This window comes from Brachionichthys hirsutus, chromosome 6 (genome assembly GCF_040956055.1).
Source record: "Brachionichthys hirsutus isolate HB-005 chromosome 6, CSIRO-AGI_Bhir_v1, whole genome shotgun sequence".
Lineage (NCBI taxonomy): Eukaryota > Metazoa > Chordata > Actinopteri > Lophiiformes > Brachionichthyidae > Brachionichthys > Brachionichthys hirsutus.
In genome coordinates, this window is record NC_090902.1 from 9,745,660 (window position 1) to 9,764,038 (window position 18,379).

The 18,379-nt window shown below is 43.8% G+C and overlaps 1 protein-coding gene across 1 annotated transcript; it reads right to left on the bottom strand.

The window, feature by feature from the left end:
* Positions 1 to 3,206: 3,206 nt before the first annotated feature.
* neurl1b (neuralized E3 ubiquitin protein ligase 1B) lies at positions 3,207 to 12,315 on the bottom strand. The gene is made up of 6 exons (XM_068740422.1): positions 12,285 to 12,315; positions 8,603 to 8,847; positions 8,191 to 8,524; positions 5,939 to 6,679; positions 5,057 to 5,182; positions 3,207 to 4,098 (listed from the first exon to the last, which is right to left on the bottom strand). Exons 1-6 carry the CDS (start codon positions 12,313 to 12,315, stop codon positions 3,851 to 3,853), a joined length of 1,725 nt encoding a protein of 574 aa, XP_068596523.1. The 3' UTR covers positions 3,207 to 3,850.
* Positions 12,316 to 18,379: the final 6,064 nt, after the last annotated feature.

Here is an 18,379-nt window from a genome sequence, read left to right on the forward strand (position 1 = left end):
TTATTTTCATGCAGCAACACCACAAAAAATGAGTTTGCCATACCCCTATTAGACATAATTGTCTGGTAAGGTAACAAACTGAAGATTACACAAGACATAAAAGTGAAATGAAAGCAGTCAGACATAGAAGGCCACTTTTAAAGACCATTACATATCTGAATATGTTGCTAAACTGTCAGAAGATGCTCAGCTGCGATGTCAGTGTTTGAATACAGATGACAGAAGCACACAGGCAAGTATTCCGGTACACGTCGACACCTGCGAGTAAGTTTAGAGTCAACAGCTTACCCATATTACATGGCTCACAGAGGTTTCCCACGCAGAGACATGAATAACTTACTGCAAACAGAGGCCTCTGTTGCCGTTACCCCAATAGCAGTTAGCAGAGTGTGAAACCCTAGCGACTAAAAAAAAATATGCCGTAACCATGCAGGTTACATCACTGTCCTTTCTGCTTTCCTCTGCTCTTAATGTGCCGAATGGATAAATCATTGCAGGAATGTGTGTTTGTCAGGCGCCCTGGCTAATGTCACACAAAATCTAGCGAGGCATCTTCCTGCATGGTGGAGCTGAGGCACGCGCATGCTTTGGGACAAACAGGTTAGAAGTGATACACATTGTGTTGCGTTATCTTCGAAGCAGTGGCTTATGTATGCGGGTCCTGTGTTTGGTTGTCAGAGCATCTGAGGATTTTTTTTTTTTTTCGGCAGCAAATCAACGTTCTCCTCTTCACCCTGTCCTTTGCATCATCCTCCCCAACACCAGCCACTCTCATGTCCTCCCTCTCGACTTCCATGTATCTTCTCCTGGGTCGACCTCTAGCCCTGTTCCCTGGCAGTCCCATCCTCAGTCTGGCCTCTCTGACCTTCTCTCCAAGTCAAGTTTAACTTTTAGAACTTCTTTGTAACATGATTGTTTTCTGCTGCTACTAATAGAACAAGGATGTCAGCCTTGATGAAAGATGCTGCACCGTGTACTTTTACAGTTAGACACACCACCTCATTAATAATACATGGATATCTACAAGGGAAACAGTGCAGCAGTTTAATGAAATGGAATTCTGATTACATTCTGGACAAAACATGTTGCTTCGTGACTTATATGACAAGGAAACGATCCCTATTTGTCAGTCAGTGTAAACAAGTTGTCAGTTCTCTGTGGTGTGCTGTCAGGTTGTGTGCACCTCCGGCTCTAATTTGCATAAGAACACAACAACTGAGAGGCCTTCGTGAAACTTGGATGTGCATAGATAAGATAATGTTACAGAGGCACTTTAAGTGCCAGTAATTACACTGTTCTATTGTAATGACTGTCAGAGTTCAGGACAGGTTTTTATTGTTGCAGGTTGAAGACATCCTTGACGTGTGAAAAACCAATATAACCAGTATGTGCAAAGCCTGTTCCCTATGTTGGCCTCACTTCATTGTACATTCCTAAATACAATACAGGTTTCCATGTATATATTTCATAAGGTTCCTGTCTTTGGGGCCTTGGACAGAGAAAAGAAGAAAGCATCATGTCCAAAAGAAATACCTTGGAATATTCAAATCACTGGAAAAATAAAGAGAGGCTTTGCCAGACATTTTCTTTGCAGAGCATACATAACACTCTGCATCAGAGGTGGGTTGAGGAGGAGGAGGAGGAGGAGGAGGAGGAGGAGGAGGAGGAGGGGGAGGCCATCTACAACAGCAGAGAGGCAGCAGAGGAAACTTCATGTGATGTCCGGACTAAAACATGGACCCCGGAAGGCAGAGACAAAGGCAGATGTGTATTTATGATGCTCAGCCTTTACAATGTTAAAGGCTGAGCATAATTAAAGGCTTCAGAAAACCAGTAAGCTTCATTGTTGTCTGGCCGGGGTTCATAGCACAGCACATCAGATCGGTGGTTGCAGCAGTGCATGCTCTCCTTCGCCATTCACTCTTCTGTTCTCCCGCTTCCCCTGGCCAAGAAATAACCTTAGGAACGCGATAAAAGCTCTTTTTTTCTCTCCCACAGTTATTGACGGTTTTTAATAGCACACGTAGTCTGCGTTATCGCTGGATGAACGATCAATCAACAACACGGAGCGCGTAAACACAGCCCACACATATGGCCGCACGCAATGCACTGTGGGAAATTTAGAAAAGGACGAACCCCTCTATTGTTTGTGTAACCCGTGCGTTCCGTCTGTGTTCTGGGTTAGTTCAGAGCCCACCAGGAGGCCGTGCTGAGCTTCAGTTCTTTATTGGTGTTGAACAAAATGCATCATCAGTGGGTGCTTCCCGCTCGTCTGCAACACACCTTCCTGAAAGAATGCAGACGCACAAGAAAAACGGTGTCGCCTGATCCCATCATTTAGTCACCATTTAGATTAGTGCTCAGCCCGTACAAACTCGGCAAGAACTTTAAAACTTAAAAACAAAAGCATCAGAAAACTAATGCAGGACGTAACGGACATTATACACAATCATTCAAAGCAATCTGAGGGTCAATGCGACAGGAGTAGCGATACTAAAGGACTCACTAGCGGAACTAGCCTGAGCAGAAACTTACCTCCGACTATGTCCGAAGCTGGTTTGGCGGGAGTGCGCACCACGCGTGCCCACAATGCACCCACGCAATGACGTCACCACACAGACGCAGACACACACAGACAAACAGGCAGGATAGTATAGAATATAGAAAGGACAGAGTGGAAATAGAAAAATAGCATACCAGATGAGTATTTTGGTGTTGTGTTGTAGTCACGACCACACCAACCGAGACCAAGACATTATCGAGACTAGATAGTATCGGTTTAAAAAAACTAATAACAATTCATTATCTAATGTGGGTTAAAACATTTCACGGGATGATGTGAATTGAAGGCATTCTCACAGAACAATAGGATACAGGTTATACTGTGTGTTTGATCAATTAGATTTAGATTAAGAAATGGCCATAAATGATTGACATATTGACTTTAAGACAAGAAGGCTAGGTTTGTGATACCCTCGGAAACTGTCCTGGATTGTGGAAATTGGACGACGGACTTTCTCCCTGACGAGAGCAATGACGAGCCACTAGGAAACCTGACGGCATCCATCAGAGAGGGAACCTCCCCGTTCCTCCTCGCTTGCCAAATTCACCGGTGTGGTAAGATCAGACATGTCAAGACATGCAGTTTACTTAAAATAAAAAATAAAAAGTTAACCAGGCAATACATCACACATTAAAAGTAACTACACACAATTTATTATTTTTTCTTTAAATGTGCAAAACCAGATTCTTCATTGAGCACTTTCCATGCACACTTTTCTTAAATCGCACCACTGAACACACTTAACATAAATCAACAGCTTTCCACTTATTATCACTTCATCTGTGCCTCTTTTACCCCAAAAAGTGTTTTGTGCTGTACATTTAAAATATGGCTAGGATTGTTAGCATAATTATTTAGACACACACACTGTGACAAATCTAAGGCACTAGAAGTAAAAGCCTACCGTCAGCATGTTCTGCTGAAGCTCACACGCATCTAGGACAACAAGGGTAAAGACAAAATATGTACAGCAGGCTTTTTTTTTTGCTCAACAAATACATCTGACATAAAGACCTGGAGATTCTAAATTGGAATTGTTGTGATTCATGTCTTGTTGGATAGCCAAAATATAGAAGCTCATGTATTCAGACTTTATATTTTCATGGGCTTCATTACAGTTCTGCACATGAAATGCAGAAATTATATATCCGTAGAAAATATAATATAGGCACGATTTTGTCCGGGATTGGCTAAACTTCAGTTGGGACCAAGATGTGTGTCCAACCAATGCCTGAGAACGGAGCACAGGAGACGTCCAGCAGAGGAGGTTGCAGCTCATCTGGATCATCACGGCCGATACGTCTTGATAACATCTTTAATAGGCCTCCTGCATATTGGACAGCACGCGTTGATCTGCCTCTTCAGCTTCAGCCCACAGCTGTTGCACAGACACATGTGTCCACAGGTGTAGATCACAGTGTCCACCTCCTGGTCGAAGCAAATGGTGCATTCTCCATTTTTACCAGCAGGTGGCAGCTCTGAAGCAGTGACGGTGGGAGAGATGGGAGGACCGAGAGGGGAGCTGGGAGCGGTCACTGGGTGGAAAGGAAGAAAGCATGTTGGTTGTGATGCACACAGATTGTTATTGTTCCTGTTGTTGTTTTGGAAATTATTTCACATCTGCAAAAGCTGTTTTTTTAACATTAGCATGAAGACTGTAACTAACTTTCATAAGGAATTCATCTACTGATTAAGTGTTTGGTCAACATCAGGAGGTTGTCAAATCCGGTGGCTGGCTTCCCGAGGGGCCTCCAGACAAATTAATGGGAGGATCAAAGAAAGGAAGCGAAAAATTCTAACTTGGCCTTTGCTTAAATTATCAAAAGGAGATCACAGAATAACCAAATCACGTGATTAGGTGAACAGAATAGTTCAGGCATACAGTTGTTTTGGGGATTTAATTGTTTCTAGAGTCAGGAACTAATAATTGCGTTTGGACATACATTTTAACTATTTGGCTCCGCTGTTGAATGTCTGATATCAAATAACTTATATGATCTCATAGCTGTCCAGGAGCTAAAGTAAACATGGGGGGGCTCCTCTCCAAGCTCTGTCTGAGTCGGGACGCCCACAGTTTCAGACAAAACCCCTGATCTGCTTACAGCACCAGCAGAAAAATGTTGAAAGGACCCCCACACAATTTCCAAGTTAATGCCATGTGGTGAAGGCAGTACAAAATCCCAAAATATTCAATTCACTAAAATTATAATTATTATTAAACAGAAGAATGTTTTAATGTTTGGTTTTAAGAAATGTCCAAGGACGGACATTTATAAAAAAATATAATAAAATTGCTAGCAATTCGTTTTCTGTCTTTTGATTAATTGTTGTTCCTGCAGCATTCTTCTCATGTGAACATTTATTCTAAGTACCGGTAAATAAATAATAATAAATAAAATGTGCAGTTCAACACAGAGTCATTCTGCTGCGACCTGGTCAGGGTTTCTGAACTCAAATTGACATAAGGCATGCCGTCCACATCTGGAAACCTACCCAGAGAGGATTCGGAGGGCGAGGAGGATCTGTTGACGCTGAACGCCAGGTCTGAGTCGCTGTCATCTACACTGCTGCCATGAGAAGTGCTGGGAGATGTGGAAGGAGGACTGGACTGCAGTGTTCCTGCATCACAAAGATAAATACACATGAACAAACCCAGACAATTACTCACGTTGGGCCGTCAAAGGAGGCCTCAGGGAACAAATGTATATTTAAGGGTAGCGTGTGTCTTTCAAAAACAGTGTCTTTGAAATGTTAAATGAGAGTAAGATCTCTGTTAATCTCATTTTAGAGTCTTCAGTTCCGGAACCGAAACTTCTTCAATTCCAGAACAGTAGAAGACTCCCGAATATTGAAGCAAAACATCTTCAAGCTTTTCAATTATTATTAAATAATAAGTTGACGCGGAGATCTACGATGGCTGACAATCTTCACAGATGTTCACTATTGCTGGGTGTGAAAAATTTGAGGATCTGAGCCGATGGCGTTTTATCTGTGAGCGGTGGAACTAGGCTGGAAAGGACAAAGCGCTTAAAGGAACAGACATGCAGATATAAACTACTTCAACTCCATTCCTTTAACGTGGGAAAAATAAGTTGCAGGTGCTGCCTCCACTCAAGAATGGACAAATGAGAATGGAATATCTTTCATGGGTTTTAATCAGCATCAGAAATTACACTTATTTTGCTTTCTTTAGGGAGTTGAATGAAAACATTGATGTGTAAGTTTCCCAAAATGTTCGACTTCTACTTCAAGTATTCCATTTGGTATTTTGTGTGTTTCTCATCTGATGATTACAATATTTTCACAAAAATATCTCGAGTAATCTGTGGTTTGCTCCATGATGCCTGTTTGATTTTATAAATCCGCTTTGCTTACCTAATATCCTGAGTCTGTTGACAGCCCCGTGGAGGGAGAAGAAGGCCCACAGGACCTGAGAGGAGTCCACACAGAGCAGCCGGCCACGCACCCCTCCATTCACCCCGTGGTGCACCTCTCCGCTGGGCAGCAGACTGAAGCTGAGCACATCTCCAGAGCAAGGCATGGGGAAGCCCCGGTGTACCACCCAATACTCTTTACGGTCCAGGAGAACCTCGGGGTCTGCTGGCAAGTCTCCAGCATGCAGAGTGGCCGGGTCGCAGGACGTCAAACCAAATGACAACGCCCCAAAGTAAGGCAGACCCAAGTGTCCAACTTCTGCATACAAAGTCTCGCCCACACGCAGCGGCCGGTCGCTGAACATCAGAGTCCGACTGCTGTCCAGAAAGTGGATGCAGGCGGCGGAGCGATCTGCTGAAAGTATCACATCACAGCCGTGGATTGGGTGAAAGTGCAAGTCATTTTCCAGCGGGGAGGGAAAGCCCCTGACCACCCTGGTGACACTGAATCCGGTGGAGGCCGAGGAGGATGGTGTGGTGGAGGAGGAGGAGGAGGAGCAGCAGGGGATGAGCTGGTTGTAGCTGTTAAGATGGAGGTTGGCAATCTTGGCGGCGGCAGCCTGATTGTTCTCCAGCTGATTGTTGCTGTAGTTAGCGGAGTCGTGGCTACTCTGGGGCAGATAGGCACTCAGGCGGGCCGCGCTGAGGCAGCTGGAGCCGACACTCTCAGCCAACGTGCTTTCTGGCAAACAAAACAATCAGCAAACATCAGCAACATGACATCTGTCAGGTCATTTCCATTCTCATTGTTCCTTTTCTCTTTTTCTACACTGATGCTTAAAAAGGGATGCATGCTGCTATCATGTAAGGTAGAAAGTTTGAGGAGATAAAACTGTATAAATGCAGTAAATAAACAAATACACAAACACCCCCCCACCCCCACCCAATCCATCATGTCAGCAAACGTCGTGATCCACACCAGACTGACGCCAGTTAATCTGTACGGTCGATGAGACGTTATCAGAATGCGTGTGTTTATGCTGCATGTTCAAAGCAAATGACAAAGACATTTGTATTTACTGATCATCCCCACACGCTGTCTGCATGTACTTTTTGCTCTGTGGGCTTTTGCTTATATGTGTTCATTTCATGATCAATAAATAATCGTATTTCTCAAATTGTCTAAATGTCAAGTTTATGCCAGTTTTTTTTTTTTTTACTGTTCAGAAAAAATTATGTATTACATTTTCTTTCAAAGATTACGAAAAAGAATACCCTAAATATTCACATTTGTGAAGAGAATGTTTTAACATTTTTGCTTGAAATAAATTATTTAAATCAAGATCATTTCAAAAAATCACATCACTGGAAAATTTGTGCAACTTACGGACTTTACAGGATTTATTATTTGCATACGGAATGTGTGCTGCGTCGCGTGTCTCCATCGTGATGATATGACCATAATAAATGTATGGCACGCTATTTGTGACGGTCTTTTATGCCCTTTTTATTCACAGCAAAGCTACATGTCTCTGTCTACGAGGTTCCTGGTATAAACACGCCTGCTGTTCGTAGGCCCCTTTGACTTATGATACATTCCTTCATTACTATTTCTAGTGATCCCAGCGCAGTTGAGTGCGCTGGCCCCTCACCAAACCCCCGGGGATGTGCATGTATGACCAAACATGGCCATAGTGAAGATAAACACACCCAAAGAGAATGAGGGGGATCCACTGGGAGAGGGTGATGGAAGAAAGGGGAAAGTGACAAAACGGAATGAGAGGATCTAGAATCTGTTTATCGTGGTGGGTCTGCTTCTCTTGACTACATTTATTTCATGCAGTAGATGCTTGTCAAGTCAATTGAGACACTTCTGGCTACTTGTCCCACTATATCGGCCTCCAGTGCCGAAGATCTTAATTGCACATCTGCTCTCTGAACTCTTAGGAAGCTATTTAAATTAGCTGTGAAGATGTTGAGATGATTAAAAAAATATATGTTTGAGTGGATTCAAGGTTTTCAAAGCCCCCCCCCCAGACTAAAATCCAGTCAAACTGCAGCTTAGAGAAGCTGGCCCCAGTCAGAGGCATCCGTGACTCAATGCTGCGTGGGATGCGTATGAGCTGCAGTGCTGGACTGTTGGGAAATGTGTTCCTTTCACTTCCTCTTTTAATGCGAGTCGGTTTCTGTTTGCCTTCTTAACTGCGATCATAAAAGAACGACAATAAGTAAGCAATGAGTTGAAACGCTCACCGAGGAGTGTGACTTCCTGAGTGATGCCATAGATGTCTATGATGGCCCAGAGTGGACAGCCCATGCTGAGGCCGCAGTGGAAGAGGATGGGCTCCCCTTCGTTGATGCTGTAGAAAACTCTTCCGTGGCGATCGGCCCAGAACGACAGCACGTTGTCCCTCAGGGCCAGTCGCTCCGGCAGCGCTTTAGCCCAGTAGCCGGGCCGTGTTACCAGGTCCGGGCAGGCATATTTGGGGATGTCCGTGGTGACCAGTTCGCTGGGGTCCAAACTGGTGAAGCCAAAGCGTAGGGCTCCACTCCAACCAGTGTGGACTCCAGTCAGGCGAAGACGCACCTGCAGTTATGGAACAAGCCAAAACTTCCGTTGGTAAAGATTCCAACTGTGGGGAAACAGAGAAAGTTGAAAGCATACCTTCTCGTAGAGGTGGACAGGCTTGTGGCTGAAAGTGATGCCATTGCAAAAGCTGTTCTTGCGCGTGGCGCGGCGAAGTTGCCCATCCAGCCGGATGTTTTTGCCTTTGGCGTGGGGGTGAAAGCGCGGCGAATCCATGTTGACGCTGGCCGGAGGGGCAGACGTCCTCCTCTCCACACCAGTCCCATTGCTAGGCATGGTGTGGAACTGCCTGCTGGCTGCCGGGCGTGGCTGCAGAGCAGCATCTGAGGGTAGAGAGACATCAGCGGGTAACGTATCAGCGATTTAACCTGATCGGCTGAAGAGCACGGCGCGAGAACGACAGGGCTGCGTTTTGTGCGACCCAGTTCAAAGCAGCTGACGGGAAAAACAGGCAAACACATCAACACACAGTAACTTTGTCATGCCGGTTGGCTTAGAGGGCATAGGCCAGTTATGTAAAGGAGCCCACAGTCTAACACACTTCCTTTCCCACACTGACACCAAGAAGCCCCTGCTCAGAACAACTCCGATAACTGTGCTGTCTGAAATTCACAGAGGATCCGAATCCTCTTCATCATCTTCTATCTACGTATATCACTGGGAATATAAAAAGGTTGCTATATTGATGTAGAAACAACACGGAGCTGAGCCATCACAGGAGAGAAAAACAACAGACGATTCGGCAGAAAGTCAACGAGATGCATAAGTCTGCTTATTTGCAGGATATTCTGGCCTGCAGTGTCAACAAGCTCTAAATAGCTCCTTTCATTCCTCAGTTATCTCCAGAAGTGGAAAATGAAGTCGACAGTCTAGTCGGGAAAGATACGCCCAAATAAATGATTTCACTTTTGATCCAATCTTCATAGGAATAAGCAACCATCAAAAGCAACCAAATCCAAATTCAAATTAATATCAGAAATCCAACGAGATAAAGTGAACACGCGACGACTTAAATAAGATGCTGATTTTTTTTATTTTTTTTGGGGGGGGGGGTTAATATGAAATTAAATTACATTTGCAGACGGATGTTTTCAATACAGTCGACTGAAATGAAATATTCAAAGGGGGGGGGGGGGGGTAGTGTTTGTGTTTTACTCTCCTCGGGGACGCTGACTGCATTTCTGTCTGAAATTCACTGCGATCTGGTTTAAAGAAAATAACAAACTGAAGCGCTCCACAACACATCTCCTAAATTAGACATTATTGTTGATTACATGCTAAACTGTGTAGCAGCAGCATGCGGCAGGAACATCTGCAACATCTCAGAAGACATGCAGACGCCCCCTTTCCATTCTAATTTGGGAACATGGCTTTTGAAGAACTCAAATACGATTTGGTCCAAGTGTACAGAGAGAAACATTCCGAGATCGAAGCCTACGAACGCCTCGCTCAGAGAGTGATATATTGGTGCTCTGCTGTTTGAGGACCTCGACCGATACAGACACTGGCCATTATTAGGTGAAAGACGGCAGCAGTTATGCACTGAGAGGCCGGTTCCCTATCAATGTCAGCCACAGTCTGCATCATTCACTGCGTATTAACATGAGCTAAGAATTACATTCCATGACAAATAAATGTCACATGGACACAAAGGGGCATTTATCAACTTTACTCTGCTGTGATGGCAGACAGGGAGAGACAGAGAGATATCCATCTGCAATATGATGAGGGGGGGGGGGGGGATTTACGATGAATGCATTGACTCCAAACAATTTGAACCAAACTAAAAAGAAGGTATACTGTCATCAACAGAGGAAGCTGGAATACACACACACACACACACACACAAATGTGAATCAATATGCCCTAAAAAGAGATGAAAAGAAAGATGGTGGAAACAATTCCAAATGTTCCAAAAGAAAAAAGAAAATAATCAGCCGTGTATCTTTCATTTGGAAGAACATTCATTCAACACGTTTCACCTTGTTTTGTGAGATCTGACATGTTTCACTTTGGTGAACAGTTGGAATCAAATCTCCACAAAGAACCTTCAAACGATTAGATTTGTCTGCATTGAACTTTCTGTCTGTTCAGGCAGCAAAGTAAATATGATCCTATAACAGGGGGAAAGATGAAGGGCACGCGCCATTCTTAAAAGCTTAGCAGCATCCCCGTCATTGTTGGTGATGATGACTATCAGTCTTCCTCCTCGTGAGGTTGAGGTTAGGATTTTGAAATCCTGTTTTGTTAAAAATCCACACCTCTATCGTGCAACCTTGGTTAAGAGAGCTGAAAGGTGATGTCCCGGAAAGGAAGGCAAATGACAGGCCAAAGATTCCTCCTTGGATTCTGGGCTTCTCGTTCAAGGAACATCACACAAAGCTCGGCCGGAGAATATCTCTGCTGCCACACAGCATTCGATCACTTACACAGTAAAGGGAACAGCATCTCTCCGTGTTCCTCCTCTTGAAAGAAGAAGTTAAAATGGGTAGAATCATAAGACTCCGCAAGCTGTTCCACCAAAGAACGCTTTTTGAAATCCCGATTACATGCGTTCCTCAGAATCATCTTTGACCACAAGACGATCAGGCTTTTTTAATTCTCTCAGGATTTATGTGTTCATACTGTAATTCATTCCACACGCCAAAGATAAGTCTCTGCTGCAATTTATGAACTTTCAGGGTGGAATTTATTGGTGGAAGTTAAGAAAATGTTGATTCCAATCACCTCAGTGACGTCCTGACGTACATTAAGGACGTACAGATGATCTGTTGATCGTAAAACATCAAGCGCATGCAACATGTACCCAAACTGGCCCATGGTCCTCTGTGACTAACATCCTGCACCAGCTGGCTCTGGTCTGCTCGTTGCTCAGTTGGGTGTGTAGGCGGGCGGCAGACAATGAATCAAATTGATACGAGGAATCAATTATAAACCGCTGTGCTTTACGTCTCAGAATGTGAAGGGATTACAATGGCAGCACTGTAGGAAAAACTCAAACTGATAGTCTGGCCTAACCCAGGGATATCTCACCGGCCAATCACAAGACGGCTTTGGTGCTTTGCAGTATTATTACTACAGAATACACACACGTTTCACAGAGTATAGTGGTTTAGAGCCTCTATGGTGGAGATGAAGTTTTTTTTTCTCATTCTTGTTTCTTTTCAAACTTTTGTTCATCAATAAAAAAATAAATATACAAATTCATATGGTTAAACAAGTTGCACAGGAAGCATTACGCGCAGGAAAACAATGTAAATATACACCTAAAGGTGCAAAGGTTGTACTCACTGTTTCACATTTAGACACCGGTCCTTTGGCTCAGAGCCAGATGTCGTCTCTTACCTGTCTTACTTTTACTATAATCTAACCCATCAAAAATCAAACTAACGAGTGAGTCATGGAAGGATCTCAGATAAATAAGAATGGCACCGTCGGTGACGGTTCTGATCAGCAGCCACTCACCTTCATTTCTCTGCCCTATTTGTTCTTAAATGACCACATTAGAAGCTGATAAATCGACGCGCACACGACGGCACGTGAACAGAAACGCAGCAGCGGACACGCTCCCCGGGATTCACGCGCATCTCCCCGTGATGGGAGCGCGTCTCTGCGCTGCGCAGCACCAAGGAGCCACAGCCAGATCCAGCCATGTGGCTGCTTTGTGGCTATTCTTCTTCTTTTTTTTTTTTTTTTACACGGACGCTGCTTGCTTCGAGCGCGCTAAAACCCATCGCGGATGACACATGGACAGCCTCACCTATTATAGGTTTAGGTGTAGTATTCCCCATTATATTCAGAGATCATTTGTCGCTGGCAAGTGAATTCCGGATGCGATATTCCTCTGTCCATCCGGGTGTCCTCGGTTCTGACGAGTATCTGCCTGGAACCAGTTCACCTCGAGCACCAGTGCGCTGAAGCGCGGAGACGCTGTTCCTAATGTCAGCCCGGAGCTGCGCGACAGGCAGCCACCTCCAACTGGCGCACAGCCGCCCCCTCCTCTCTCCAGCACGGGCTCCCCTCCGATCGCCTTTAAAGAAACAGTAAGCGGAGACACCCCTCCTCCTCCTCCTCCTCTTCCTCCTCCTCCTCCTCCAGAGCATCATTGAGCCGAGCCTCTAAATAAGTGATTAAGCAGCGCCCCTGGTGAAGCCCGGTCCCTGTTCAGCCTGTAGGACTATAGCCGTGGACGTGGATGACAGAAAGCATCAATAATGACTGTTAAGGTAGCTGTTCAGTCATGATTCAGTCTGATCCAAGTCATAAAGATCATTGATCACATCAGGCTGGTAATCTGTATTTCTATGTTGGGGTAATGGATGAGTGGACGCCTCTGATTGAACCTCCAGGAAAGCCCCTGTTTTCCTGCTCTTATCCTCTCTGCCCTCCCACAGCTTCGACTGCTGGGCTTCTCTCTCAAGCTGCTTCCTGTCTGCTGGACCACAGCGCTCTCTGTGGAGCCACGGCCTGCAGCGTTTGTCAGACTTGAGATCAGGAGTAAAAAAAAAAAAAAAAAAAGGAGTGCCGGGACGCTCTCCGGTTATAATGGATCGCAGGCCTTAGTTGGGGCAACAGCTGTTTGTTGGATAAACTGAAAACATTTGCTGTTTAAGAAGCAAATATACATGAGAATGTGGATGTTTGCATGTAAACTGGACGGGCCGGTCTGCTTCTGCTTAGTGCATCCAAGGCGAGAGAAGAACTCGCACAGAAGAAAAGTGCATTTCTGAGCTTCCAGCAGCCGGCATGGCCGTTATATGCTCTATTTCAGCTCAAGTCACAACTCTAGTCTCACGTGGCACATGAGTCAATGCTTTTTTTAGGAAGATATGGTGGCTCCTCACATGACCCTCAAGTGAATGGTGTTTGGGGTGAACATCAGCAGATGCAACCGCCGACCCATACAAGCACACACACACACACACGTATGCACAAGGAAAGAAAGATGCGATGTGGCAAAGAAAGTGAATGAGGCCACGATGGAGTCTGCAATCAAGCCTTCCCTGTAAACACAGCAGAGCTGCAGTAACAAGTGTGGCTTCCCCTTAATTCCTGCTTTACTGCATGAATATGGGGTGTTAATGAAACCACAATGATTGCTGCTCTGAATTTATTCCAAAGACTGCAGGGAACTGCAATTTCAGGCTACTTTCCAGCACAGTCATTTGAGACACTATTGGAAATCTGGGGAAATGCACAACACTTCGAAGAAAAATGTTTAAAGGAAGATGTTTTTTGGGAAAAGTGTTACTCATGACTGTCTGCCAGTGAAAACGAACAGCGCTCGTAAATATGTAATAAAGATGTCGGCTCACGTTCAACCACAAACGTCCTCTGCCATCTGCTAGTTGTGTCGGCACAAGGGAGTTCAGTAAATAGCAATGGTATTGTACAGCAGTGTGTCTCTCCACCTGTCTTCAGGAGGTCACCCTTTCAAAGTCTGCAACATTTCAGGTCACCCGAGTCACCCAAGTCACTCTAGACTGAATGGCTCGAACTCTTCAGCCTCTTCTTTCAAAGGGAGGTTTGAAAAACTGAGTTTGCACAAATATGCAGAGGTGCTGGATTTCTTCTTCTTTCTTCTTAAACCTTCTCCAAACCATGTCTGGAAATGTTTTTTTTTTTTATGTGCAATGTCCCGCAGTCTCTTGCTTCTGTGCCTGCAATGACAATATTTAATATTTTTCCAGTGAATAATATACACTCCAAAGGTCACAGTCACAGAGGAACTGCATAAAAAACTCGGATGAAAAACTTGCAATTCAATCTCTTGTTGAGAATTTTTGGACCCCAAAAGATAAAATCAGATATTTTTTTTTCCTTTTTGAATCTGCGCTGCGCAAGATTAAAATATTGACGCAGGCCAGCTCCACATAGACACACCAGAGTCCTATGTTTAACCCATAGATATACCCAAACCAGGGGGCGAGCTAATATGTTCTGCTCACATGCAATAATCAATCTTAAACATCCACACATACAGAACTTATTTAAGGAACATTTCATGCCCCACAGATATCATCTGTAGTCAGATGATGTTGTGTCGTGTGTTCATTTTGATTTCCTAACCTTTGTATCTGGGCAGATTGCTTGAATGGTTTTGGGAATCACAGATGACTTGTGGTGATTAAGGACAAGCCTTTGGGATTGAATCAATAGGCTATCACGAGTAAGATGTCAGATAATTGTTGGTCTATCAAAGCCCTTTGAGTATTTTGCTACCGCTGGAATGGACAAGTCAGCGAACTCAAAGAAGCAGAACATCGACTGAGAATGTCTTCAAATTGAAGAGACAGCAGAAATTCCCCACATCTTGGTTTTGCTCATGGCGCTCTGCCTCATGTTTTAAAACTAGAAAAGCAATCAGTGAGCGCAGACCTCCGCCAAGCAGCTCATTCCCCTCATATTTAGATTCACACCGTCTACAGGGTGATCTAGATCGTCACAAAAACGTTGTTCTTAGTATCCTTATACACCAACCATGAAAAGTAAAAGTGAATCAGCGTTTATGTGTATTTTTGACTGATTTTTGAATCCATAAATGGGTTTTTCAATGTTAAAATAAAAAAAAATCCTGAAATCATTCTGGATCCGATCCATATGAAATGGATGAGTGGTGAGGTAGAGATCCCCCCCCCCCCTACATGACTGTGTTAAATCCCATAAACATTGGCCAATAATAAACCGAGATATTGCGGAACAAATCTTTAATCTCCATTGACTGCAATGCTACCTAAAATTTCAAACTGATCCATAGTTTAGGATCACTTCTGGATCATCACCTAAATGTAATTACCGGCATCTGTTCCTGGTAACATTCCCAACATTTCCTGAAAAAAGATCTGTCCAATCTGATGCTGGTGCTGCCAGTCAGTCACCTCCTGTATGGATCATCTTCTTGCATGCAAGAGCAGATCTATAGATCTATATATATAGATCAGTGGAGCTATTTAGCTGTCATGTTCCAATTAAGTCAAAACCTAAACTGCGGCCCGCCATGAACCTCAGCCATGACCCCTGGACACTGTTAGCATAGATATGTCCTTCTGATTACTCTGGCAGGAAGACAGAAGCAGAGATGCCTCTGGAGGTTGGTGTGAGGACAGACCGACAGAGAATCCGTATCGCTGGTTGAGCTTCTGATCTCATGTACAAACAAATTTAGGAATTTTGCTTTGAGCCTGAACTAATTTTACAGCCGCAGTGAAGGGCCATGCATCCTGCTAGTCTGTTGAGATTTTTGTATGTTTTGTAAAATTGACATGGGAAAATGAAAATGAATCAGAGTTGTGTTGTATACCAATAATAGCTGTATACAAGCTACGTGGATTTTGGTTTGGCTGGATGCAAATGGCCGCGCTTTGCTCTAAAATGAACCATCATGCATGCTGGCCTTACTTTGTGTATCACGCATCTGTGATGCAGCAATCTCTAGAGGAACCCTACAGAGAATAAAGTTATTTCCAGAGAAGGAAATAACTTCAGGAAATACCCCAGCACAGCGACTGCTGCCATGCAGAGCAGCCCAACGACTGGTCTTTGGACAGCAACGTGTTACATTTGCAGTGTTATAATTCTTAAGCCTCAAATGCAGTGAAGAAATGCTGAGCAGATGGTTGTTTGTATGCGGTGGTCTCGGTGTCACGGGAAGGCTCCTGTCCAAAACCCCAGCCACTGATCTAATGGGTGAAGTGAGTCATACCCACCTTCAATGCGAACGCAGCCGTCTCCATCAAGCACACATGGGCTAGCACGACGACGAACATTCATACAACAAAGGTTTTCTCCCCCCCCCTCTTTTTTTAGATCAAGCATTGTTTTCTACTACAGAGCATTGTCATCTGCTTTCAATATGTGCCCCTGTCTTTTCATTGGGTAGACTCTAGCATCATTGAAGTAAAACACCTGCTTTTCGAAAACACAATGTGCGTTTAAGTATTACCAAAGCCATGGCAACAGTAAAGTAAGTTCCTCCCGCAGATACCGAGTTGAAAAGGCTTTCCACCGAAGCCGCAGCGTTTAGCATTTGCCCTTAATTGGAGCCATTTTAGGGGATTCTTGCCATGTGCTCGCTCCCCTCACAGATTTTTCTCATTTCCAAAGTCCTCAGATCATTAGACTGAATGCTGTGGCTGTCTGAAAGAGACAAAATGCATGCATGTTTGGTTTAGGTTCTGCAATTTGACATTTCAGGAAATTGAAAACATTACTAAATGATTCACTGGCAGTGGGCGGGGCAAACAAAGCGCTGCTATCGATATTGGGCGCAGCGCACAGTAAATGCAGAAAACGGTCGACTCCTTCATTAATTAGCATGTTTTAAGAGCCTACTTTTGTTTTCCTAAGACAATTTAAATTCTTAAAATATTAACAGCAAGCAGAGAACTGGTAAACCTCAGACTTTTGTTAAATGTATTACTTTATTACTGCTTGCCTGTCAGGTCCGCTATTAGCTTTTTCTTCCACTTTCAATCACGTCTCTGGCTTTTAGTCTGTAGGTTTTCTATAGAAGAAGGAATGCTAAAAAAAATAAAAAAATACAATTAGGTGGTGAGAAGGTAGTGGGGTACACCCTGGACAAGCCGCCAGTTCATCGCAGGACCACACACAGACAGACAATCATTCACACACACACTCACACCTACGGACAATTTAGTGAAGCCAATTCACAGAAGTTGCAAGATTTTTGGTGGTGGGAGGACAGAGAACTCGGAGAGCACCCACGCAGACACGGGGAGAACATGCAAACTCCTCACAGAAAGTCCCCAAGTCGGATTCGAACCTGTGACCTTCTTGCTGTGAGGCAACAGTGCTACCAACTGTGCCCTTTTTGCAATGTTTGCAATATTCATTCTTGTTTATATCAATAATAAATAATTGATAAACAGCTAAGATTACAGAAATTGACAAGAAAACTTTTAAGAATTACCGGTAGATATGACTGAAATGCAAAATTTATTTTCTTTTAACGTGCACTCAAGTGTGCACCTCCAATGAAATGAAACATTAGGAACTCCCTGTGATGCCATTCAGGGGGCAAAATAAATTCAGCAGATTAATAAATGACCTTAAAATGCAGAAAATGTGAAGAATTGTCCTTTAAGATACCCTTTTAGAGGAGAAATACAATGAACAGCCATACAGGCATCCCTTCCCAATAAAAGATGAATTAACCCGTGTCTCAAAATGGTTAAACATTTAATTATTGCCAAAACACTTTTATTGCGGAGGTTACAGTTATTACATCTGTTCCGGTCTTATCCACGGCTTCAACCACAAACAGATTGTAACTTTGTGTTTCCAGTTGCCAGGGTCTTTGCTGAGGTCATTTTAGCCTGTGCGCTTCAAAGTCATTTTCCTAAATGTTAGGTTAAACAATACGGGGTCTCTAATTTGCTTGCCATTTTTATAATAGCTTTGATTTCCAGGCATTGCAGTCCAATTTGTTTCATTCATGTTTTATTAGTCACGCTATAATTTGGCAATGTTTTCATTCTATGACATTTTCGAGGTTTTCTTTGCCCTTTTTTATATACATCACAGCAAATAGTACCAGAAAACATGGGGTGGGACAAACAAACAAACAAACAAACAAACAAACAAACAAACAAATAAAAAATCCCCAGTGGAAACTGAAAGGGGATGTTGTGTCCGTGTGGCAGAAGTCCATAGTCAGGCTCATAATGGTGATATCACAGATACATGAAGTGTGATATGATAAGTCTGCCGGTTCCTTTTCCATGGAAAGATCCTAACTCGTGACATTATGTAACGTAACAGCCCTTGACCTCAAATGACCCCTGCAATTCTAAAACAATGGAAACAGGCAGTGGCGCTGAAGCATTTCGTCTTGGT

Coding starts and splice junctions, on each gene's coding strand:
- neurl1b (XM_068740422.1), bottom strand. CDS start 12,315: ATGGGGAATACTACACCTAAACCTATAATAG. Junction 5,183..5,938: donor CAACAGACTCAGGATATTAG/GTAAGCAAAGCG, acceptor TTTGTGATGCAG/GAACACTGCAGTCCAGTCCT. Junction 4,099..5,056: donor GCCCTCCGAATCCTCTCTGG/GTAGGTTTCCAG, acceptor CTTTCCACCCAG/TGACCGCTCCCAGCTCCCCT.